General features: G+C 42.0%; 1 protein-coding gene across 1 annotated transcript in view; it reads left to right on the plus strand.

Moving 5' to 3' along the window:
- ASB18 (ankyrin repeat and SOCS box containing 18) overlaps positions 1-3477 on the plus strand; it is a 57214-nt gene extending 53737 nt beyond the window's left edge. Inside the window, exon 5 of the mRNA XM_073633647.1 lies at positions 2798-3477. Coding sequence (XP_073489748.1) covers positions 2798-2989 — 192 coding nt within the window. The 3' untranslated portion in view covers positions 2990-3477. The remainder of the gene's footprint in view (positions 1-2797) is intronic.
- The last annotated feature ends 23777 nt before the right edge of the window (positions 3478-27254 follow it).

Genomic DNA, 27254 nt, shown 5'->3' on the forward strand with positions numbered 1-27254 from the left:
ACTGGCGATCTGAGTCAGAATTCACACTCCCCGATTCACCAGCTCAGGAGGTGAAGAATCGGGGAGTGAAGAGAGAATCTGGGGGGATCTGAGGGGGAAGAAGGAAGATTATTAACTTCCTTCTACCTCGATCAGACCCCCCAAGACAGTAACCATTCCCCCTATCATATTTATGTGTATACATAAATATACACATGTATATACATATGTATATATATATATGCTTAATAAACTGACCTCTCTGTGTTTCAATGAATTTTTGGTACTGTAATCTCGTATTGTCTCACGAGATTCCAGTATCAGGGGCCGTTCTCCACTGTTTTAAGCATTTGTAGATCGCTTCACTCCTCCAAAGGAAAAGCTATCTACAAAGCTTCATAAACTGGCATTCAGAGAAGAATGATCTCTGAGAATGCTGGAGAATTAAGCAGTGAAATTGTACAGAGGGTACAATCTCTTTGTTTCTTATCCATGCAAAGAGACAAAGAGATATTTAGTAAAAAGCAGCACACATTAACACTTGTTAACCCTTTGATCGCCCTAGATGTTAACCCCCTTCCCAGCCAGTGTAATTAGTGCAGTGACAGTGTATAGTATTATCACTGATCGCTGTATAATGCCCTGTACACACGGTCGGACATTGATCGGAAATTCTGACAGCAAATTCCATGGATTCTTTCCGACGGATGTTGGCTCAAACTTGTCTTGCATACACACGGTCACACAAAGTTGTCGGAAAATCCCATCGTTCTGAACGCGGTGACGTAAAACACGTACGTCGGGACTATAAACGGGGCAGTAGCCAATAGCTTTCGTCTCTTAATTTATTCTGAGCATGCGTGGCACTTTGTGCGTCGGATTTGTATACACACGATCGGAAATTCCGACAACGGATTTTGTTGTCGGAAAATTTTATAGCAAGCTCTCAAACTTTGTGTGTCAGAAATTCCTATGGAAAATGTGTGATGGAGCCCACACACGGTCGGAATTTCCGACAACAAGGTCCTATCACACATTTTCTATCGGAAAATCCTATCGTGTGTACAGGGCATTGGTGTGATGTCAGCGGCAGTAAGTCAGTTCCCACCCAGCATCAGTTAGTGTCAGATTGCTCGCCGCACTATCACAGTCCCACTATAAGTCACTGATCACGCTCTAACTTTTACACAAACCAATCAATATACACTTATTGTTTTTTTTTCCCCAAGTTATGTAGCAGAATACACATTGGCCTAAATTTACAAAGCAATTTTATTTTTTTAATTGGATGTTTTTATAGAAGAATGCAGAAAATATTGTTTTTCAAAATTTTCAGTCTTTTTTCATTTATATAATTAAAAATAAAAAAAACAGTGGTGATCAAATACCACCAAAAGAAAGCTCTATTTGTGTAAAAAAATATAAATTTCGTTTGAGTACAGCATTGAATGATTTTGCGATTACCAGTTAAAGTAGCGCAATGCTAAATAGCAAAAAATGACTTGGTCATGAAGGGGGTAAAATCTTCCGGAGCTGAGATGGTTAGGGAAGCGCATTCATAACCCTTTTTTACAACCTATGTGCCTGGCAATGCATGTGTGATGTGTAGTGCTGAGGTTGACCTGTATTGTAATATTACACTGGGATGGCCTTCACAAAGAATGGCAATGCATGGTATATACAGAAGTGTTGTGCTGTGCATTACAGCAATGTAGAAGTCTAAATAGGCTCGCAAACGATATCTATGATATATGATATGATATCTATGATCAAATATAATGTATTTTGATACACAATATAATAATTCAGCTAATACAATGGCAGCCTCCTTACTTATGCCCCATACACACGAGCGGAAATTCCGCCAGCAAAAGTTCGATGTGAGCTTTTGGTCGGAAATTCCAACCGTGTGTATGCTCCATCGAACTTTTGCTGGCGGAATTTCCGCCAGCAAAAGATTGAGAGCAGGTTCTCTATTTTCCCCTCAGAAAAAGTTCCTATTGGAAATTCCATTTGTCTGTATGCATTTCTGACGTGCAAAAAACCACGCATGCTCGGAAACAATTTGACGCATGCTCGGAAGCATTGAACTTCGTTTTCTCGGTTCGTCATAGTGTTGTACGTCACCACGTTCCTGACGGTCGAAAGTTCAGAGAACCTTTGTGTGACCGTGTGTATGCAAGCCAAGCTTGAGCGGAATTCCGTTGGAAAAACTACCCAAGATTTTTCCGACGGAAATTTTGCTCGTGTGTACGGGGCATTAAGGGTGCATTCACACCTGCAAATGCACACTGCCTCCAATTAGATTTGATAATCCCAAGGCACCTGTATGGTGTGAACAGGAAAACATTGAAGACAAATACATTCTATGTGCCTTTGCATTGAGCCTGCGTTGCTCTACACTAAGGATGGGCTCAGACGTGTTCGCAAGTCCAGGTGCCCGCGCCCGCCAGGAAGCTGACACTCCACAGCGCTATTCACAGGCAATGAGACATTTCCCGATCCGTGGCTGCACAGATCGAGAAATGTCTCACTGTCTGTGATTAGCGCTGCGGAGTGTCAGCTTCCCGGCGGGCGCGGGCACGTGGGCTGTGCGAACATGTCTGAGCTCTACACAGATCAAAGCAGCTCAACATACAATGTGAACGACAGATAAAACTATAATTTTTTTCTTATGTCACTCAAGCAAAAAAAATCTTTTTTTACAAATGAAATGGCTGTATGTTTTTGTGATACTTGTCACCATACATGAGGCCTGATACAATACACCTGTCTTGTCAGATAATTCAGTTTCCATGTTGTCTCTCTCTTTCTCTAGACACACCACGCCTTCTACACAGCGTTCTTCAATCTGTCTGGAAGTGTCCGCTCCCTGCAGCACTTGTGCCGATTTACTCTACGAAAACATTTTGGCAGTCAGTGTTACCTTTTCATTCCTTTATTACCGGTCCCACCAGTCATAAAAAACTATCTGCTGCTTATCACTGAGCAGAGTGGCTGCCTGCTCTAATTTATCACACATTTCTACTTTTTTACTTCTTTTTTAAGATCTTCGGTTTCCTGCTTCTAAAATTTTTACAGTAATTTTTAAATGTTATACAGGGGAAATAAAAATAGTAAGGGCTCATTGCCCTCGTGAGGAGGCAATATGTTGCCTGCTCACTGCCTCTTTTAACCTATAAAAGCCAGTGCACAGCCCCCTTTAGTTGAATGGGTTGGCAGGTGGTACTGCCCGCCGAAGACAACAGGGGGTATAATGCTTGTCATGCCCCAAAGCATCAAGGTCGCGGCAAGCATACAGCCCTTTCTGGCTGCCTTTGCAGTCTAAAGGGGAAATGGCTGGGGTGGGAAGGAGGTAAAAAGGAGGCTCAACCACCCCCCTTCCCAACTTCAGATGTAAACTTAGCCAAATTTATATGAGGAGAGACCACAGAAAGTGGCATAGTAACTATCCCTTCTGTCTTGCAGCGCTGGGGCCCCCGGTTCAAATCCCAAAGTTTGTATATTCTTACAGTGCTTGTGTGTGTTTTTCCTAACCCACCAAAAGACACGTTGGTATGTTAATGGGTTCCTTTCTAAATGGCTTCTAGTATATATGTTATCTCTCTGAGGGCAGAGACTGATGTGAATGTACAGTATATGTAAAGTGCTGCATATATTTTTGGTGCTATATGATAAATGTGTAATTTACCACTATCACTAATATTTCACTAAGCACAAGCTCTGCCTTTATGTATTTGATGTAAATATAATACGATCGTGAACAATGTATTGTTATAACTTTTTTTTCACATTGGAAGAATTACATATCTTCCAATTTTTTTAAATGATAATGAGGGACACCTTTTAGTACACAGTGGGGTTGATTTGCTAAAACTGGAGTGTGCAAAATCTGGTGCAGCTTTGCATGGCAGCCAATCAGCTTTAGGCTGGGTTCACACTGGTACCACACGACTGTTGTACGACTGTCATCCTACTTTGCCCTGCAACATTGGTCCTACATGGTCCTACTTGAGGCTGGGTTTATACTGGTACGACGTGACAGTCGTACCACTTTGCATCCGACTTTGCCCTGCGACTTGAAGTCCGACATGCCTCCGACTTTAATGAGCAGGGATCAGACTTTGATCCCCGACAATACCAGGCACTGTGTCTGGTATGAATCTTTAGGGGGAATTTCACGCACAATGTAAAAAAAAAAACCCGGCATGGGTTCCCCCTGCTCTGGTATGGATTTTCAGGGGAACCCCCATGCCGTAAAAACAGTGTTGGGGTCCCCCAAAATCCATACCAGACCCTTATCCGAGCACACAGCCCGGCAGGTCAGGAAAGGGGGTGGGGACAAGCAAGCGCCCCAGGCTGCATGCCCTCAACATGGGGGGGTGGGTGCTTTGGGGCGGAATCTGGAAGCCCACTTTAACAAGGGGGAGCCCAGGTTACGGCCCCCCACCCTATGTGAATGAGTATGGGGTACGTTGTACCCCACCCATTCACCTAAAAAAAAAAGTAAAAAATAAAACACATTACACATGTTTTTAAAGTCATTTATTAAGGCACCTCCGTCGTCTCTTCCAATCTCTTCTCCCCTCTCCAGCTCTTCTGCCTCCTCCACTGACATCTTCTCCCTCTGCTGGTTCTTCTCCCCTCTCCGGGTCTTCTGTGCTGATGTCTTCTAGCCCTCTCTGGTTCTTCTCCCTCTGTCCGCTGCTGGGTGCGCGGTGTGCCACTAATTTTATTGGCATGGGGCTGGGTCACCGGAGACCTGCTCCTTATGACTCAACCGTCCCATCATGCCCGGGATGGAGACGTCATAAGGGACTGGGCCTCCAGATAACATCACCCGCTGACCACGCCCCATGCCAATATAAGTAGTGGCACACCGCGCACCCAGCATTAGAGCAGGAGAGATCGCCGAGTCAACATCGGAAGAAGAACAGAGGGAGAAGACAGCGGAGAAGACCCATCAGAGGCAGAAGACAGCGGACAGAGGGAGAAGAACCGGAGTGGGCTGGAAGACATCAGCGGAGATCGGAGAAGACCCTGAGAGGGGAGAACAACTGGCGGAGGCAGAAGATGTCAGTGGAGGAGGCAGAAGAGCCGGAAAGGGGAGAAGAGATCGAAAGAGACAACAGAGCTTCCTTAATAAATTACTTTAAAAACATGTGTAATGTGTTTTGTTTTTTACTTTTTTTTAAATGAATGGGTTGGGGTACAATGTACCCCATACTCATTCACATAGGGTGGGGGGCTGGAATCTGGGGGCCCCCTTGTTAAAGGGGGCTTCCAGACTCCAATAAGCCCCCCACCCGCAGACCCCGACAACCAATGGCCAGGATTGTCGGGAAGAGGCTCTTGTCCTCATCAACATGGGGACAAGGTGCTTTGGGGTGGGGGGCTTCCCTGAAAATCCATACCAGACCAAAGGGCCCGGTATGCTCTTGGAGGGGGAACCCATGCCGTTTTTTTTTACATTGTGCGTGGAGTTCCCCTTAAAGATTCATACCAAGACACAGTGCCTGGTATTGTCAGGGATCAAAGTTGGGTCCCTGTTCATTTAAGTCGGATGCATGTCGGACTTCAAGTCGCAGGGCAAAGTTGGATCCAAAGTGGTACGACTGTTGTGTCGTAAAAGTGTGAACCTGGCCTCAGTCCTTCTATCCAACTTGAATGAACAACCGACAACCCTGGCCATTGGTTGTCGGGGTCTGCGGGCGGGGGGCTTATCGGAATCCGGGAGCCCCCTTCAATAAGGGGGCCCCCAGATGCCGGCCCCCCACCCTAAGTGAATGAGTATGGGTTACATCGTACCCCTACCCATTCACCTGGGGGAAAAAGTGTCAATAAAAAAAAAACACACTAGACAGGTTTTTAAAGTAATTTATTAGGCAGCTCCGGGGGTCTTCTTCCGACTTCGGGGGTCTCTTCCGACTTCTCTGCACTCACCGGCCTCTTCTTCGGGCTCTCCGGTTATTAAAGGGGCTCCCGGATTCTGATAAGCCCCCCCTGCCCGCAGACCCCGACAACCAACGGCCAGGGTTGTCGGGAAGAGGCCCTTGTCCTTATCAATATGGGGACAAGGTGCTTTGGGGTGGGGGGGCCGCAGGGCGCCCCACTGCCCCAAAGCACTCACCCGCATGTTGAGGGCATGCCGCCTGGTATGGTTCAGGAGGGGGGGGGCACTCGCTCGTCCCCAACCACTTTCCTGGCTGGCCGGGTTGCGTGCTCGGATAAGGGTCTGGTATGGATCTTGGGGGGACCCCCATGCCGGTTTTTCGGCGTAGGGGGTTCCTCTTAAAACACATACCAGACCGAAGGGTCTGGTATGCTCTTGGAGGGGGAACCCATACTGTTTTTTTGGTGTGGCGTTCCCCCTCAAGATCATCAGAGCACAAGTCGCATGCCAAAGTCAGATCATGCAAGACGGTGATCCGACTTTGATCTGACTTCAGTGATAGTCAATGGGCTGATGTAGGATCAAAGTTGGACCAAAGTAGTACAGGGAGCATTTTCAAAGTCGGACCGACTTGTGTCGGACCCGTTAAGACGGCTCCCATAGGGAAACATTGATTTTCACACGTGAGCTCCCAATGTCGGAGCACTTGTTGTACCAGTGTGAACCCGACCTTAAGTGTGAACACGACAGCCGTCCTACTTTGGATCCGACTTTGCCCTGCGATTTAAAGCCGACATACGTCTTCGCCAATACCAGGCACTATGTTTGGTATTAATATTGAGGGGGAACTCCACGCCAAATTTTAAATAAAAAAACGGTATGGGTTCCCCAAGAGCATATGCGGCCTGGTACGGTTCAGGAGGGGGGGGGGCGCTCGCTCGTCCCCCACCCCTTTTCCTGACTGGCCGGGCTGCGTACTCGGATAAGGGTCTGGTATGGATTTGGGGGGGACCCCATGCCGTTTTTTCGGCGTAGGGGGTGCCCCTTAAAATCCATACCAGACCGAAGGGCCTGGTATACTCTTGGAGGGGGAACCCATGCCGTTTTTTTATTTAAAATTTGGCGTGGAGTTCCCCCTCAAGATTCATACCAAACACAGTGCCTGGCATTGGCGGGGATCCAAGTCGGATCCCCGTTTATTGAAAGTTGGACGTATGTCGGCTTCAAGACGCAGGGCAAAGTTGGATCCAAAGTAGGACGGCTGTCGTGTCGCACCAGTGTGAACCCAGCTTAAAACCTGGAAGCTAATTTGTTTCTATGCAGCGCTTCACCAGATTTTGCACTCTCCAGTTTTAGTAAATCAACCCCAGTATGTAGATAAAGGACAAGTACCCTTTCACCTCTTTTTTTCCCTTTTTATTGGCTTTTCAAATTATCAAATGCAGTAATATAGAGGTTGGCTAAAAAGTAAAAATCATAGAATAACACTTTTGAAAGTAAAATAGTAAATTTTTTATAGAGATGTATACATCTGACCAAAAAATAGGGACAACTGAGACAGCATGAAGAACAGAGGGATTTGGTCTCAAAAGAGGGACAGTTGGGGCTATGACATAGCTCCCAACTGTCCCTAATTTTGAGGCGCTGTCCCTGATTTGGAACAAAGTCCCTCTGTTCCTTTCTCCTCCTCAATTTGGTCTGATCTATTTAATTATATATAAAATGCATGTTTAATCTTTCAAAAAGTGTTTCCCATTGCTAAACCTTTCATCCAATGTCGAAATTGCTGCATTTGTAAATTTGGAAAGTCAGTATAAAGAAATAGTTGTGGTAAAAAAAAAGCACTTGTGGGTTCAACTAATCATTTTTTTTTGTATAATTCTCCTGTAAGGGGGCATGGTAGGGGATGTGTCCTATGCCTAGATACTTTTGCTAATTGGTTTACCTCGTTTCCATCTCAAAAAGTTGGAAGGTATGACTATGGAATTATAGAACTACTGGTTTTGTCATTCACTGAAATACCTTTTCTTTTCCAACTGTCCGCATGTGGTGATCTAGGATTTTATTCCAGCACCGGTTCCTGCATCGCATCTCTCCCACAGGCAGTTCACTGGCCTCCGGGAACCACTGCAGATGTCAGTACAATGTTAATGACACCCCCAGATCGGTTCACAGATCACAGTGCAAACTGTGGATTCGGACAGGAATCAGATCGTATGGGTGAGAACACCCATGCGATCCGATTCCAGTGCGAGGGAAAAAAAAGTTCCTGCACCTTTTTTTCTGCAAATCCAATGCGAGTTCAGCCATACAACTGTATGGCTGAACTCGCATCGCACAGACATCGCATATGATCAGCACAGACATCGGTGCATGCATATACTGCCAGACTATCAGATATTCAAGAACCCAGGCTTGCTACTAGGAATTCTCACTTGTAGTCACACTTGGGTCTGCTCCCAATCTTCTCAGCAATGAGCAGCCTTTCTGACCAACAGAGTTTGAAGGCAGATTAAGATTTGCATCATAGAGCCCCAGTGCTCTCAGGACAGTCTGCAAGGAGTATAAAAATAAACCTAGCATTACACTCCTAGCAAAAAAAGGAATTGATTCCGCCATCCTTTTGTTAAAATCAGTCTAGGCAGTCTAGGCAAACCCAACACCTCACATCAGCCAAAGAACACCATCCCCACAGTGAAACATGGTGGTGGCAGCATCATGCTGTGGGGATGTTTTTCAGCAGTTGGGACTGGGAAACTGGTCAGTGTTGAGGGAAAGATGGATGGCGCTAAATACGGGGATACCACTCTGTGTGTGATTTGAGGCTAGGACGGAGGTTCACCTTCCATTAGGACAATGACCCCAAACACAATGCTAATGCAACACTTGAGTGGTTTAAGGGGAACCAGGTAAATGTGTTGGAATGACTTAGTCAAAGCCCAGACCTCAATCCAATAGAAAATCTGTGGTCACACTTAAAGATTGCTGTTCACAAGCGCAAACCATCTAACTTGAAGGAGCTGGAGCAGTTTTGCAAGGAGGAATGGGCAAAAATCCCAGTGGTAAGATGTGGCAAGCTCATACAGACTTATCCAAAGCGACTTGGAGCTGTAATAGCCGCAAAAAGTGGCTCTACAAAGTATTGACTTTAGGGGGGTGAATAGTTATGCACATTGACTTTTTCTGTTATTTTATCCTATTTGTTGTTTGCTTCACAATAAAAAAAAAACATCTTCAAAGTTGTGGGCATGTTCTGTAAATTAAATGATGCAAATCCTCAAACAATCCATGTTAATTCCAGGTTGTGAGGCAACAAAACATGAAAAATGCCAAGGGGGTGAATACTTTTGCAAGGCACTGTAAATGGGCAGAGCGTTTTGGGAGCACAAAAAGGCAAAAGGGTTTTGTTGGTTTTGCCTCATGGGGGCTTTATGTTCCTTGGTACCCTCACTATTTTTTCCAAATTAGGGCTTGCATGCATGTGTATATGTATGTGGACACATGTATGCATATATATGTATATATGTGTTCGTATGTACGCATGCGTGTGTATAGGTTCTTTATGCACACATCCTGTATTTAGCTTATATATAGTTTTTCACTACCGCCATTGTGCTAGGGTTGAATTGCGGTTATGTACTTACATATACCATTTGATTGGCTATATCTTTGTATAGGCTGGGTAATGAGTCCTTACCAGTGTTCATATTGGGTGCTCATTCATGTAGTATACACATATACTCATGTTCACCACCGTGGGACTATGGGTATATATAATTTTTCTCCTTTCCATCCATGCAATTATGCATCATGGGTTCTGCATTATTAGAATTAGGGTGTTTATCCTTAGTTTACTGCACTATTCTATATTCTATGCACTATTCTATATTTCTATTAACCGTAGATATTTTGTACTACTTACCATCTTTTGAACTGTAATGGATTTATACTGTGCACACACTAGTTTTCGTGCCCCCAATCCTTGCGTGATGAGGGTCTGGTACTTAATGCTGTGGAGAATATGAGTTGCCCACAGGGGGAGTTTATATACGAGTTGCACAGAGTTATTAGTATTAATTAAGTTGCCTAGAGGGGGGAACCTATATATGGGAAGCACAGTTGAATTAGTAATTATTATTAGTAATTATTGTGCAATACCTCTATGTCAGCATTTTATATATGCATATGTATAATCTTTGTATACCAATAGGAAATCAGCCATGATGTCCAAAACATTATTACATGTTACCCCATCCTAGGATTTACCACAGATTCACCATTGCTGACACCGCGGGAGGGGCAGGAGATGTTGCTCCACCTTTACCTAATCACGATAGGTGCCCTCTTCATAGAGGGGTGGGACAGGCATGGCTGCTTCCCTACAAAATGAGGTAGTGCGTGGCATGCTGGCACCGTCGCTGAGGACGTCTATGACGAAACGCGGACCACGGCGCCACGTACGCTACGTCATTTCCAGATTACGGGCTGGTGGAACGCAGGTGGAGCGCAAACACTCGGTACTGTCTCCATCTAGCGTCACAGATTGCCGGTTGTCCTTTATGCTCGATCTTTGGGTGTAGCTTATTCCATCCTAGCTACACTTAGGATTTGAGCACACATCTGTTATCTTGCTGCTGGACTTTGTTTTTATTTTTGTTTTTTTAATTAGAAAGTTTTTTAATGTTTTAATAAATCTAACATACTACACTATGGGAGCCTACCATTCCTTTTTTTATGAGGGAATTACTATGACCATGCTCAAACTATTTTCATGAAAGCTGAGGACCACCCTTGGAGCTCTACCGACCAAGATGGTGAGGAGACCGCAGAGGCTATATCTACCTGCACATTGCCCCTTTGGGGTGAATGGATCTGGTGAGTGGGGATCCTTGAGGGGGAGCACAAAGTCACCAAGTATACTGAGAGCACTCCAAGTCACCTCTTTGAGACATTCCTTTTCATGATTTCTGAAGAAAACTTAATACACAGTTTATGGACTGCTATATGAACACTATATGATTTTTGTCTGTCTATAATGTCCAAGGACTTTCTGACTTGGCCGCAAATTATGGTCTACCAACGGCTTATTTAAGCTTGTTATACATGTTGATCTATGGGCATTATTATTATTGCTGGCTGCAGCTTTTGGTATATTTCTGGTATATGAAGGTATACCACTAGCTTACCACTAGGGGTATCACCATAGCTATTTTGGTTTTTACACTTTATTCAACACTTTTGAGAGGTACTGTATGGCACATTTTATGTGCTATCATTAATGGCACATTTTAACATACACAGAGTCTAAGTAATTTGGGACCTACTATTTACATTACACATTTTATTTTTAATTTTTTACACACAGGTATTTGTATTACTGGTAATCACTATTGGAGTAATATATAATTATACATATAATCTGCATCTAGGTGGGGTATCCCCACTGGTGGGTCAGCACGTCGGCTCCCCACCTCTCCCTTCCCCCCATAATACACTTGTTCATGCCCAACATAACTTTATATAGGGAGAGCCATCACCCCTTTATTTATCTTTGTTTGTAACCTTTTGGAGAACCCCTAGTGAAGCTCCATTTAGGGGGGCGGCATACCTAATTATTGTCCTAAGCGCAGCCACTGTATATATCTGCTGTACACAGCGCTCCCAAACCACCCCAAAGGTTCTGCTTGCAGGACTTTTTCTAATGTCCTGCAAGCGCACCGCCCCAGTGTGAAAGCACTCTTTCACGCTTGGGAGGCAGTTTTCAGGCGCTTTACAGACACTCTTCCTAGGGCTAAAATGCCTGAAAACCACCTTCAGTGTGAAAGTAGCCCAAGTGCTGGAACTGGCTTCAGGTCTACAGTGACTTTAGTGTGAGTTGATCACAGATTCTCTTGAATTTCCATTATCTCTTATTTTGCATTTTAAGTGACATATTTTTTAAGGACAGATAAGTGGCATTTACAATCAAGGTAGGGTGATAATAGACACCAATTTTCTGTGCACATTGGGACTTAATGTATTAACAAATCTTCTACAGCAATCAGCAAGATTTTTTATTTTTTAAAGTGGAGAAAAGTCAAAAAAGAAAAAGGACAGGTATTTGAAGCCTGACTGAATTTTCCCCTTAAAGTAGATAACTTAACTCAGGGTGTAGCTAAACTTGTTAAGATCTTATAGTTTGTTTCACTGGTGCTAGAAATTATTTTGGTGGAAATCAGCCTGTTCCCACGCTTTCAGCTGTAGAGATTTCAGTAGCTCTTCAGATCATAAGCTCTGAAGTCAAAAACCCTATGCTCCCTGCTGATTGGAGAGCCTGTGACTCAACAAGGGATATACAAGTTCATGTTCATGCTCGTTCCCAGTTTATGAGGAAAGGAGTAATCCCCTGCCTTGCCACTAGATGTTGCCCTTCCCCAGAATCTAAATCGGCAAAGTGTGGGGTAGAAGGCAGAGTTCGTGTGGGCTCTAGGCCCTCATGGGATATCATTGGCCTAGGAAAGCAGTGATGTAAGACTTGGTGTAGATGGCACTCCCTGGGTAGCGAATGCCATGACACCCTGTCCCTAGTTGGGCTCAGTGTAGGGCACAGCAATAAAGGAACCCCTTTCATAGCCAAAGCTGACAATAGCTCCTGGAAGGAATGACCTTTATGTGATTGCCATTTCAAGCAATAAACTTTTGAAAAGCAGCCTGGACTCATCTCTCATATTTCCGTCAGTGTCCTATTCTTGAACAATAACCTAGCAAGGTCTGAGGGAGCGGGAGGATGAGGTGAACTGAGTTAGTATACCACAATAAATACTATTCCTTTATCTCTCCCCAAAGAGTGGGGCTCACACCCCCTGCTTATGGTACCCATAGTTGGAATATATGTGGTCCCACCTACAGCTCTGCAGAGAGACCGCTGCTTACACAAGAATATTGGAGGTCATTTTCTGCAGTTGAATACCAGGAGACATTCAGATTTCTTCCAAAAAGAGCTCCAGTACTAGTAGAACAGTTTACTTCAAATTATTGTTTGGCTGTACACTGAGTTTGCTCTTGCATCATAAACACGCATACAGCGAATGAGCATTTGCAAAAAATAGAAAATGTTCTCTTTTTTGTACTTGTGTTTAGGAAAGCACCTCCTTATACACAGGTACAGCGGCATACAGCCATTTATGTTATAATGACAGGCGGTACACTGCACCTGGGCTGCCTGAGCGGATGAAATAGAGCTTCATTTACGATGAATGGGCTCAGGAGGCCTGTGTGCAAGAGCCCTTAGTGAAAACTTCAATTCGATTTTTAAAGTAACCAAAAACTGAAGAAGATAAAGAAAATTTTTAAAGCAGTTGTAAACTCCTTCTGTTAAAAATGAAAATAAATAAAAGAGTTGATGTACACATTTACTAAAATCTCAGACATTATTTAAGATGTTATTGTAATTTCAAATGTAATTGTCAATCTTTTAAATCTACAGATTTCATTGAAATAATACCTGTTGATCCTGTCATAAAGGCTCCAGTTTTGGGACTTCCTGTTATAGGGTGACAACACTCTGTCCCAGTCTGCCAATTGCTCTTCTATGTTGTCTCTCTTTTACATGTGCTTTTGCATAGCTCCCAACTGTCCCTGATTTCGAGGGACTGTCCCTGATTTGGAGCAATGTCCCTTTATCTATCAAAAAGTGTTTTCCAGCACTAAACCTTTCCTCTGATTTCTAAATTGTTGCATATGTAAATTCCAAAAGCCAATATAAAGAAATAGTAGTGGTAAAAAAAGCACTTGTGGGTTTAATCATTCTTGTATTTTTGTACAATTCTCCTTTAAGGGGGTGTGGCAGGGGGCGTGTCCTATGCCCTCATACTTTTGCTGATAGGTGTCCCTCATTCCCATCTCAAAAAGTTGGGAGGTATGCTTCTGGTGTAAACTAAAAGGGGTATTGCTGATGCTCATTGAGAAGGCCTGTTATGTCACCACTGGGAAGCCCATGCCTAAGCAATGACATGCAGCTGCCATTTTTGCTAAGGTACTACAAAGAGGCTGGAGTAGATCAGCAGTGCCTAAAAAAGCTGAAAACAGTGTTTTCTAAATGAATAAGCCTTGCATTTGTTTATGATACACTGCGCAATAGCAAGTTCAATATTACTCTATTAGGGTTTGGATTTACTTTAATTTTAAGGCTGTTTGCTGGACAGTGCAAAGCTGAATTTGGGTACCTGTTAAAAAGTAGAATTTTTTTAATGGAGTAAAGATTCTTTACCAACATATATGATGTTTATCTCTCCCTCAGCTAAATTTTAGGCTTTATTCACACCTGCATCCAGGGCTGATCACTCGCAGGTGATCGCTGCATTAGTGATTACATGCGAGTGGCCATGAGTATCTGCGGGAGCCAGCAGCCTCCTTTTGCTTTCAATGGGGCTGTCCCCCTGCAGCTAATAGCCTGGAATCCCTGCTGGGGTTCTCTTGTGATCAGTGTCGGGCCCATTTGCAGGGGTGAATGTGGCCTAAGACTGGGCTTGCACCATCCCCGCAGGCGGCTCCCAGCAGGGATCCGGTGTGTCCTGGTTCACCATATCAGATCTGATTTCAGCCCCAATTTTTGGCTGAATTCTGACCTGAAATGGACCAAAAGACACACAGGGCTCCTGTGCAAAGTGGCATCGGAGCTGCAGCGTAGATATGTGAACCGACTCTATAGAGAGTCGGTCAAAATCTTCTACTAGTGCAAAACAGATGCGGCGACCCCGCACCCAATTCACAATGGTGTGAACCCAGCCTCAATCTGTCTCCCTCAATATACTGAATGGATGTATAATGGAAAAGTGTTAAAATAGCTTAGTCAATAGGTGTACTCTTATTTCATATTTCTTTTCATATTTCAGTATGTAAATTTCTTTTTAGGCCTGAATAAATTATGGAATGACAAACTAGATACAATAGATTCTGCTACATACAACAGCAATAAAGAAACTTCCTCTACAGTGTTACACCAACAATTATTAAACTATATTTAATATAAATAAGTGTTTAATCATAATTACTGCTATCATAAACTCCTTTTTTTAAACGGAATTCCAAATCCTCATAAATTTTGCATTTACAACTTTAATAAATACAGATATTCTGTTGGAAATGTATATCACAATTGCGAAAAGCCTGATAAAATATCTGTAACAAGGGGGACATCAGCTTTCACATGTCAGTTATGAGAGGAGAAATTTAGTAATAAATACAACAAAAATTGGCAAGAAAAATTTAAGTTGAAAAAACGCAATTCTGAGCTTGATAAATGCGGCCCTTAGTCTATAAATATACCAACATTACTGTAGTTTGAAGAAAGGCTGAGACTGAATGTGTTTTCCACTGTAGCCAGCAGGTGGCAGTGAAGGCACAGTAGAAATTCCATGGAGGACTGTTGGGTTCTAATCACACACAGGAATTTTACTAATTAAAATATTGATTAAGCAGAGCCCAGAGGCCCCTCACCTTCCTGCTATATATAGCTAATGCTTTGGCTCGGCACAGGACAAACACTTTCTCACTAAACGTAAACTGCTCCCCAGACAAAAACTACCTTAATTCTTGCGCTTTAGAAAGGGAAGTTTGCTTTATTTTTAGCCCAAAGCTCTCTTTGCTAACACACTGCTATAACCCTATGTGCCTGATCTACATTGTATATGTGCATACGAATTGATACTGCGAGGATTACAAAATGCTCAATTCTATGTTTATGGAATGTATCATTCATACGCAGGCACATATCGTATGTGTGCAAAATGTGTTAACACAGGTGGTTTGCTATACAGTATATATGCTCCAGCATATCTACATACACCAGACAAGCCTTGATGTGCCTAATATTTAAATGTGATTTTCTCGAAAATTTTTTGGTTTACCTAAACACAGTTTGCATTTTTAGATGCGCAAATTGTACTGGAATAAAACTGCATCAAGTGCGCACAGATATCATAAAAGGAGACTGCAAAAAAGATGGATGGGAATATTGTATTGCACATGTGCAAAACTTTGCGTGCTTGTCCAAAAATTTGAGTACCCGTAATTGTATGCATTTCCACATGCTGGTTCTTGGAATACAGATTCCAATGGCAAGTATTTGTATACTAGTTGGCTTTTTCATAGGATACTATAGCACACAATTTTTTTTAATATACCTTTAAGCTTGGCGCATGCTTGTTTTATTTTTATTAATTTTTTTAGCTTTTTTTTTAAATATCCTTTGCTGTTCACCTTTGGTAAATCGAAGACACAAAAGCAGCATTACATAGCAAATTAAGAGCGCACTGAACGCATTGCATATTGAGGTTGATGGATCACAAATGGGCATGTCAGTACACCTTCACCCACATATGTGGGTACGCATTGTACTTTTGCCGTTTATCCCTGATCTTATTTATTATTTAGCAAATCATAAACATCAGGTCCCTGTAAGGCTAGGTTCACACTTTTGTGGGTGCGGGACTGTGTGTAAATTGCACGCTTTCCTGGACCAGCGAAAACGCGCTGATGTCAGCAGACACGCATGGGGGGGCCATTACTTCTTAATGGCATCCCCAGGCACTGGAAACCACAGCACATTTTCCCGTGACGGGAAATGCATAGTACTATGCAGTTTTCCTACGGTTGCGACTTTGGTAAAGGTACAGGGACCTTTTTCCTGTGTTTTCCATAGGTACAGCTGCCCATTTAAATGAACGGGCTGCTGCACCTGCACAAACGCAGCCGCAGGGAAACTGCAATAGTGTGAACCTAGCCTAAAACACTATAATAACAAAACAGACTATTCTATTTATTTTGGAGCGAAAGTGACATAACTCAATTTTTGGTCATTTTAATCTAAAAGAGCATAATAATATCACAACCATACATATGTTTTATCATTTAAACCAAGTCGATATGGTATGGTATTCTGATGAAACAGAACTAACTTCAAGAATATCTTAAAAACATCATTTAATCCAGTCCTATGTTCATTAAAACATAATTAATTGTAATTTGCAGCTAGCACATGTACCTTAATCTGTCTTTTTTTATGTAGACTTTATTGACTCCAACCACAAAGCCATACAATATAGGATAATAAACAATAATAATCAATGGTCCTATACATCCCAGATGCAAGAGGTGACCAGCATAACAAAACTAAAATTCCAAAGTACAGCAACATAACCAACAATAAGCAGAGGGCAATGTAATGCATCAAACAGAGCAATATCTGGGCCGTATCAGCACAGAATATTATCGCCACTCAAGTGGGAGGTCCCACCTTAATCTGTCTTTATATAATATTCTGTAATCTCCTGCATAGCAGACTGGGAGAGGACCAGGGCTCAAATGTGAACAGCAGGCATGTTTACAAGGAGCAGAGAGTATAAGTACACTGCTTCCCCTTCATTGGCCAATCACTGGCTGGAATGGGGGGGGTGGAAAAAAGAGTGGGAGAAGGGGGGGCCTGACCCAGGCATTGTTTCTTTACTGCAGGAAGGTTCAGGACCTGGTGGTGCTGACTGGCAGAAGTGCCTGGATCACAAGGCTGGTTAAGAACATCTACATTACAGCACCAGGGTCCCTGGTTAAAATCCTGGTCAGGACACTATCTCCATGGAGATTGCAGGTACTCCCTGTTAGTTTCTTCCCTCGGTCCAAAAACATACTGGTAGGTTAATTGGCTCCTGTACTAATTGGCCCTAGTATATGTATGCCTGTGAGATAGAGACCTTAGATTTTAAGCTCCTTGAGGGTGGGGACTGATGTGATATGCAGATTGTTGGCATTGTATACATATTTATAATAAATAAACATATTTGCATGCAATCTATAAATATGGCTGCTCGGATTTCCACTTTAAAGCAGAATTAAACTCTTCTATCTATTTTTTATTTTTTTCCATTAAATGGGCCCCTGGCAGCTTTATGCCATAAAGTGTTAGTATAGAAGTATCTGGTAAATGCATATATACAGCAGTAACAAAAGGGCCAATGGAAGACCTTAAACATAAATTGTAAGCCGTTATGTCTATAATAGTCCCTGTAATGTGCTAGTATATACCACATATTAGCACATTATGGCAGACTTACCTGTCAAACAAAGCCCTTCAGCGTTGTGCCGTCAGCAATCCCGCTGGTCACAGGCACTTCCATCTTCTCCTGGTCTTCCTTCTGGGTTCAGTCTGTTAGGCCGTTTAAATGGCTGGACCATAATGATCTCACTCCTACCTCGTACATGTGTATGGGATCACATCATCATGACACAGAGGGGTGTCAAAAATGGACACATGTGCAGCTCCTTGTACAACACCGCTGACAGGCAATGAGGCATTTATGACAGAGGAGACCAGTAGGATCTCTTCTGTGACAAAAACCCTACTTGTCAGCGTTTCAAATTTTTCCAGTTCAGTTCCACTTTAAGATTTAAGAAAAAAACCTCATCCATAAATAAAGGTTCAGATTTGGTTGGAGCCCTCTCAGCACGCAGAAGCCAACGTAAGCTGGGACTGGCCAAGATTTGACCCAACTATGGGCGGACTGATTGTACCCATGTCAATCCATCGATCTACTTGGGTACAACCAGCATGTTGGATATTTACATGTGAGTATTTCCAGAGGCTCTAGCCACTAGCAATAATTAATGTGTTCTCCCTTTAAGGCCTCCTCCCCTGTTCCTGTATGTGAAATGGCACTTTGGAGGAAAAGGGGGGTACCTGATTTTGACAGCTACCCGTCCTCACTTCTGCTCTGACTGCCTAGGGAATTGGAAGTGGTAGTTCTCCCCCCCCCTCCATCCCCACAGTCTTCTGGGACACGTGACAGATCCCAGAAGACTGCGGGACCACTCACAAAGCACAGCACGGTTTGTGCATGCCCAGTGGGTACCTGGCTGTAAAGCTGCCACCAGTTAAGATGCCTATACCAGGGACAGACAACAGGAGATGAAAACGGCTGTGATGCGCCCATCGCTGGACTATGGGACAGGTGAATGTCTGTTTATTAAAAGTCAGCAGCTACAGTTTTTGTAGCTGCTGACTTTGAAATTTTGCACAGGAGACTGGAACTCCTCTTTAAATAAGAACTCCCGTTTTTAAGATATAGCATAAGGTATAATTGTTACACATGGCATTTAATAATTCAGCACTAATAAAATTACCTTTCTATTTAAATTTGCAGCCAGCTATGAATTTTCACAACTTCCAAAATATTAAAATGTCACTTCCTGATCTAGTCTGTATACAAAAAAAACCCCAAAATCACATTTCCTGCCTGTGTTATTTTTTCCCAGAAGTCTATGGGGAGCTGTAGGTTACGTATCTGGTATTACAGTATTGCTCTCAGGTTTGCTGCGGTAAGTCTTTTTTATATTTGGTAAAGTACTGACCAATGGTATTGCACATCTATAAGCATGCCACATTTAGATAGAGGGAAATATTTGTGGGGAGGAGTTTGTATAAATTAACAACAGTGATATAGAGGTGTCATACCGGTGTAAGTAAAATAGGAAAAGTAGAAGATGTGTTTGGGACTTTAAATACACCTCAGGGTACACTCTAGTAAAGATTAATTAAAAGAAAAAAAATTATCTATACAAACATTGTTTTATTTCAAACATTTTAAAAATAGCTGCATACGGATATATTACAACAGTAGGTGCACTAATCCTTTGAATGGGTCAACGCGTTTCATGGGTGCATCACTTCTTCAGGACCAACAAGGTATAGTGCAATAGAAGAACCTGTTGATAATAGTAAAAACAAATCTACAAAGAAAGAAGGTCAGAATCAATAAAGTATTTATATACATATATTACATATTATTCATATATTGGTATGGGTCAGATCATGATATTATAGCATAATACATCCATATAGATATTAATACATGCCTCATGTATGGTAGTATAGAAGAAGACTAGTAATAATCTCTGATATTATACCCAGATGGGGTAGAAAGATCTGCAACTTGTATATTAAGAACATTTGAAGGGAGAGATCACTGGTCTGCTAAAGCCTACTGGCCCATGGGAGGATAGCAATCGGGTATAAAGATAGCGTTTAACCAAAATAGTCAGGCAAATATAAAACGACATCAAAAAGAAAAATAATAGTATTTAACCATACACTAATCAAATAGTGAAATACTATGCGTAGATGTTTAAAATGATGGGCGGTAAAAATTAGGCCAGGGACAAGGGGCCTGGGGATTATTACTTACCCTTTAGATAATACACTGAATGTATAATGTTAACAAGAGAAATAGATTGAGTTCAAGATAAAATTCGGAATGCCTGGACTAAAAGGCCAGCTATCCTCGAGCTACAAAACGAAAAAAAGGAAAAATATGTACAGTATGTGTAAGCCACAATACAGGAGATATAGAAAAGGGGTCAAAGTAGCTAAGCTAAATAGCCCAGAAACAGATCAGGCTTACTCTTAGATTGATGCCTATTTATCTATTGCATCAATTTAAGAGTAAGCCTGATCTGTTTCTGGGCTATTTAGTTCAGCTATTTTGACCCCTTTTCTAAATCTCCTGTATTGCGGCTTACACATACATATTTTTGCACGTTTTGTAGCTCGAGGATAGCTGGCCTTTCAGTCTAGGCATTCCAAATGTTATCTTGATCTCAGTCTATTTCTCTTGTTAATATTATACATTCAGTGTATTATCTAAAGGGTAAGTAATAATCTCCAGGGCCCCAGGGACAAGCCCTGGCCTAATTTTTACCGCCCATAATTGTAAACATCTAAATATATTATTTCACTATTTGATTAGTGGATGGTTACATACTATTATTTTTCTTTTTGATATAGTTTTATATTTGCCTGACTATATTAGTTATATGTTATCTTTATACATGAGGGCTATCCTCACATGGGCCGGTAGGCTTTAGTAGACCACTGTTATGGCAGCTATGGCTGCTGCCATAACAATGATATCCTCCTTCAAACAGCTGATGTAAAACTGCGGTGGCGGTCCATAAGTGGTTAATAAAAGACCACATAGAAGAATTATTGCTGGAAAAAAATATTTTAAGCAACAGACAGCATGGATTCATGAAATACAGAAGTTGTCAAACAAACCTGATTTATTTCTATGAGGAGGTAAGTAAAACCTTGGACAGAGGGGTGGCTGTGGACGTGGTATACTTGGATTTTGCAAAAGCGTCTGACACAGTTCCCCACACACAGCTTATGTGTAAGGTAAAGTCTACAGGCTTGGAAAGATCAATTTGTAAGCCCGAGTTCACACCTATGCGAATTAGATGTGCATTTCCGCACATCTAATTCGCATAGCAGGAGAATGTGACTGGCTCCCTATGGAGCCGGTTCACATATCTCCGGGATGGCTGCAGTGCGCACTGCACAAAAACGCTGTGCGTCTTTGGCTGCGTTTCAGGGCCGAATTCAGGCATAGAATCGGCCCTGATTCGTCCCTGAAACAGTGAACAGGGACGCACAGCGCTCCTATGCGGTCCGCAGCGCATTCTAGTGTGAACCCGGGCTGAATGGATAGAAAACTTTTTAATACCTTTATAAATGATATTGGGTCTGGGATTAAAAGTAACATTTCTGTCTTTGCAGATGACACTAAACTATGCAGAGGAATAACAACCTTACAGAATGTCTCCAGTTTACCATCCGATCTTAATGCACTGTCTAATTGGGCAACTAGGTGGCAAATAAGGTTTAATGTTGAGAAATGTAAAGTTATGCACTTGGGGTCTAAGAATATGCATGCATCATACATACTAGGGGAGTACAAATGGGGAAATCAATGGTGGAGAAGGAGCTGGGGGTTTGGTAGATTATAAGCTCAATAATAGCATGCAATGCCAAGCTGCAGTTTCCAAAGCAAGCAAAGTCCTTTCTTGTATTAGGAGAGGTATGCCCCTGTAGAAATCATTAGTAAGATAAGACCTCATCTGGAATATGCAGTTCAGTTTTGGGCATCAGTTTTCAAAAAGGATATCGGGGAACTGGAGAAAGTGCAGAGAAGGGCAACCAAACTGATAAGAGGCATGGAGGAGCTCAGCTATGAGGAAAGATTAGAGGAACTGAATTTATTCACTCTTGAGAAGAGGAGATTAAGGGGGGATATGATCAAATGTACAAATACATAGGTGGTCTATATAGTGAACTTGGTGTTGACTTATTCACTTTAAGGACATCACAGAGGACAAGGGGACACTCTTTACGTCTAGAGGAAAAAATATTTAATTTCCAAATATGGAAAGGTTTCTTCATAGTATGAGCTGTGAAAATGTGGAATAGACTCCCTCCAGAGGTGGTTTTGGACAGCTCAGTAGATCACTTTAAAAATGCCTGGATTCTTTCCTAAATGTACATAATATAACTGGGTACTAACATTTATAGGTAAAGTTGATCCAAGGAAAATCAGATTGCCTCTTGGGGGATCAGGAAGGAATTTTTTTCCCTTGTTGTAGCAAATTGGAGCATGCTTTGCTGGGGTTTTTCGCCTTCCTCTGGTTCAACTGTGGGTGAAGGATTATGTATATGGGATTGTATTATTATTATTTTTTTTTGGTTGAACTATATGTATGCAGCTATGTTTGCGCTGTTTCTTTTAAAATGTATGAAATAAAACAATGTCTTTACAGATAATTATTTTTATTTTTTTGGTTTAATTTATCTTTACCAGAGTATTCACTGAGGCGTATTTAAAGTCCCAAACACATCTTCTACTTTTCCTAATTTATATAAGCATGCCGAAATACAGGTTTTCCCCTTTTACAATACTGAGCATATTCAGTATTGCTTACACTGTGCAGTCTGTTAAGAAAATTACTAAAATGGATTTTTTTTCTATGTCTGTAGAACAGAAGTAAGAATCTGCCCTGTCCCAGGCTGTTTTCCTTCTGGAAGTTTAAAAGGAAATACCATCAATTTTGACTGCAATACTCACCTTATGCCAAGAACTAGTAATTGCTTTCCGCTAAATGATGTCCTCAATCTTCAGGGTTGAATGGTGCCCAGTGTTATTCAACCCAGAAGACTGAGGGTGTAATGTAAATGCTGGGTATCATGTACCCGTCTCCTAATGCAACAACGCCCTGCACTCACAGTGTATTATTGCAGAGAGTGATGCTGGTGTGTTGGGCTCTAAAATGGTTCTAAGGTTTTTTACCTTCATGCACTCTATGCATGAAGATAAAAAACTTTCTGTGTGCAGCTCCCTGACCACAGCCCCCAACCCCCACCCCCACCCCAATACTTATCTGAGCCTAATCTCGATCCAGCAATGTGCACAAGAGCAGCAGCTCTCTGGCTTTCTCCCTACTCATTGGCTCAGACAGTCATTGGCTCCTGCTGCTGTCAATCAGAGTCAGTGAGGAGGCAGCAGGGGGGCGGGGCTGAGCTATGCTCAGTGTGTCTTATGGAAACACAGAGCGAGGCTCGGGAGTAAGCACACATAAGTATCCCCATAGGAAATGGCTTGCTATAGAGACACTCACTCCAGGAGCCCAGCTAGGGGACCCAAGAAGACGAAGCTCGGGATGCTATGTGCAAAACCATTGCACAGAACAGGTAAGTATGACATGTTTGAAATTAAAAAAAAAAAAAAAAAAAGAAAAACTTTACCTTTAATTTCACTTTAGGTATGCTTCAAACCTCGCAATATATATGACTGTCTTGGAGAGGATTGCTTTTTGACACTTTTTTGCAGTACACCAATCAGGTTAGTATGTTGTGCTGTGCTTTAAAGCACGACTGTTGGAAAACTGTGTTGGGGTGTCATTCGAAATGAAAATTGCAATAGAAGACCATTACTGTGTAAACAGAAAAATCAGCTGGGAAATGTAGAACGAAATGTGTCTATTCTTTGCCATGCCATGTACAAAATAATAGTGAAGCACCTCAAAAAGCATGTAAAAGCAAAAAACATAAAGCATAAATGAATAATGCAATAGAGTCCAAGTAATAAAGCTGAAATTCCAATGTGATGTCCAATATAGTGACAGATATCAAACAATAACACCAGTGTTAATACAGCAATTTTTCTTCGAAGTGCTTCAGTGATCTCCCACCACCAACAAGTAAATTTCAAACTCATGAAAGTGAGAAACTGCTATCACAGCAGCAAAAAACGCCCAAAACAGCATGTTGATCCAGCACGGAACATTGCAGCACAGGAACTCAAAGGACCTCTCCTTTATAAAGCCCCCAAATATGGACGAATGAAGCTCACCAGGAAAAAAGTTCCAATAGTATAATATTCATTGTTAAAAACATGCATACAGTAGATACAGGACAGTGAATCAATGAACTCTCATCTGAAAGTCTATGTCAACCCAGAATCGAGCAGTGGTGTGACGTCAGCACCAAAATCTCCGTCTGGCGCATTTCAACCAATGAGATGTTAACAAGGGGGTGATGATGTCCCATTGGACGAAACGCATCGGATGGAGATTTTGTATTATCCATTTATGTTTTATGTTTTTTGCTTTACATGCTTTTTGAGGCGCTTCACTATTATTTTGTACATTTTCACTGAAGCAGAGATATACTGCTTTTTGGTGTAAGCAGCCTTACCAGAAATATTTTACACAGCACGGATATCACTTTATTTTTATTATTCTTTGCCATAACATTACAAATAAGGTGATCTTTATCCAGAGGATGTCATCCAACATGTACGGTTGCCAGTGCTTGACCTCTTTCTGAAAATGCTAGTTGCTTGAAACAAATATGCAGCAAGTTCAGTCAGAACTCCTAATTAGTATACTTTCATGTTACTGAAAGTATTGAAGTTTCTGGATTAGTTTGCCAACTAGGCAACTAGAATATTCAGAAAGAGATCAAGCCCTGATGACCGTGCACATTGGAGGAGATCCCCTGGATCAGAATCAGAGGTCAGCGATATCAACTCCTATGTTCCTCTTAGTACAGGTTTTATGTAAGACTTTGGGGTTGATTTACTAAAACTAAAGAGTGCAAAATCTGGGGCACCTTTGCATAGAAACCAACCCTCTTCAGTTTTTTTTTTGTCAAAGCTTAATTGAACAAGCTGATTTTAGAAGCTGATTGGCTACCATGCACAGCTGTGCCAGATTTTGCACTCTTTAGTTTTAGTAAATCAACCCCTATGTGTACATCAGATTCAAAAACAGTTCTTTGAGATGCCCTTATATTGCATTCCCATTGACATATACAGTATACATGAAGGAAACCAATACATGGCAAAAGCAGTGAGAAACACTAATGAATACTGCTCCATGTGAGCTAAGCATTCTAGAACCTTCATAACTGTATCGTTAACCTAATTTAAAAGCAGGGATTTAGTGGAAGGGTGGTCGTGTAGTAAGTGCTTTTACTTTGCAGTTCTGGTCTCTCTGTGGGCTCTCACCAAGAACACTAATGTCTACATGTATACTCTCCATATATTTGATCCTTCATTCAAGTTAGATGGATTGTCTTCCACAAAAATTGGACCTAGTCAGTATAGTAGGGAATGGTAGACTGTGAGCTCCATTGTTGGGCAAAGACTGATATGAGTCATTCTAGGCGCTGTGTAATATGTGTGTTCAGAATAAATATAAAAATTAGGTAGCATTCTACCATCAATATACGCTAAGTTAGATCCTTCCCAGCCTTTAAAAGAAGCAATGGAGATATTTATAAAAGCATGTTTCTAGTGTGGCGGACCTGGTCCTGAAAGCAACTAGTATATGTAATTTTCTTTACCCTAGTGCACTTCATAGAGCTATGAATACACAGTGATTCCATATTAGTTGGGGTTATATTACCAGTCAAAAGCTAGTGAGCTCTTATTTGTTGAACAATTATTAAGGACATGTCAGGAGATCTCCCAGGTACAGTCTACAGTATAAGGCAATTTTGCATGGCACCGACTGATGGAAAGAAAATCTGATGACATTTTCCAGCTATTCAGTGTGGTCAGTGGTGTATCCCAGACACTGGTCTACTGATGTGACTGTTTGCCGTATCATTAAAACAACCTCTTTGAGGGTATGGTCTCCTTTTACCAGGAATACCGACATCCTTCGGTTCACATATATGCAGGGCTGGTTTCTGGGTTTCTGTGTCCTTAGAGATGGAGGAGAGGCGAAACACGTTGAGGTAATTTCCGGTTCCGCAACCAATAACGTCCCTTCCGCCCTCCGCGGAACGCACGCCAAGCTGCGGCGAACCCAGAAGAGCCTCATGATTGTTTTATGCCTGTTTTTACTTGGTATCCTGTAAATGGATTTATGTTATTGCACAAATAAATTGTTGTTACAGTAATTCACTATGAGTACCATTCTGTTTCATTGAGTTTGCTGGATATCCCAGCCCCCCCCCCCAAGATTAACATTTTGGAGACCCTATTGAGGGCGTCAAGAGGTCTATAGCACTCCCATCACCAGACATAAGCGTGTTTGACCCCCAGACTGAAAAGCTGAGGGTCCATTTTCTCTGCTGAGTGGGGAGACGAGAGGGAAGTGTGGCACATTGCACAGCATGTTTATATGAAGCACTTCAGCACTTTTGTATGGAATTTGGAGCACTGAGTACTTTATATGAAGATTTCTGAAAAGACTTTGATTTTATTTATACTTTTTTTTGTTTGTACTGTTTCATATATGCACATAATGTGATCTGCAAGCACTGTATTATTGAGACTGAATTTGATAATTACAGTATCTCACAAAAGTGAATACACCCCTCACATTTTTGTAAATATTTTATTCTGTCTTTTCATGTGACAACACTGAAGAAATAACACTTTGCTACAATGTAAAGTAGTGAGTGTACAGCTTGTATAACAGTGAAAAATTGCTGTTCCCTTAAAATAACTCAACACACAACCATTAATGTCTAAACCGCTGGCAACAAAAGTGAGTACACCCCTACGTGAAAATGTCCAAATTGAGCCCAATTAGCCATTTTCCCTCCCCGGTGTCATGTGACTCGTTAGTGTTACAAGGTCTCAGATATGAAAGGGGAGCAGGTGTGTTAAATTTGGTGTTATCACTGTCACTCTCTCATACTAGTCACTGGAAGTTCAACATGGCACCTCATGGCTAAGAACTCTCTGAGGATCTCAAAAAAAGAATTGTTGCTCTACATGAAGATGGCCTAGGCTATAAGAAGATTGCCAAGACCCTGAAACTGAGCTGCAGCATGATGGCCAAGACCATACACATCGTTTTAACAGGACAGGTTCCACTCAGAACAGGCCTCGCCATGGTCGACCAAAGAAGTTGAGTGCACATGCTCAGCGTCATATCCAGAGGTTGTCTTTGGGAAATATATGTATGAGTGCTGAAAAGGTTGAAGGGGTGGGAGGTCAGCCTGTCAGTGCTTAGACCATATGCCATGCGCTGCATCAAATTGGTCTGCATGGTTGTCATCCCAGAA

This window comes from Aquarana catesbeiana, linkage group LG06 (assembly GCF_042186555.1).
Source record: "Aquarana catesbeiana isolate 2022-GZ linkage group LG06, ASM4218655v1, whole genome shotgun sequence".
In the NCBI taxonomy this organism is placed as follows: domain Eukaryota; kingdom Metazoa; phylum Chordata; class Amphibia; order Anura; family Ranidae; genus Aquarana; species Aquarana catesbeiana.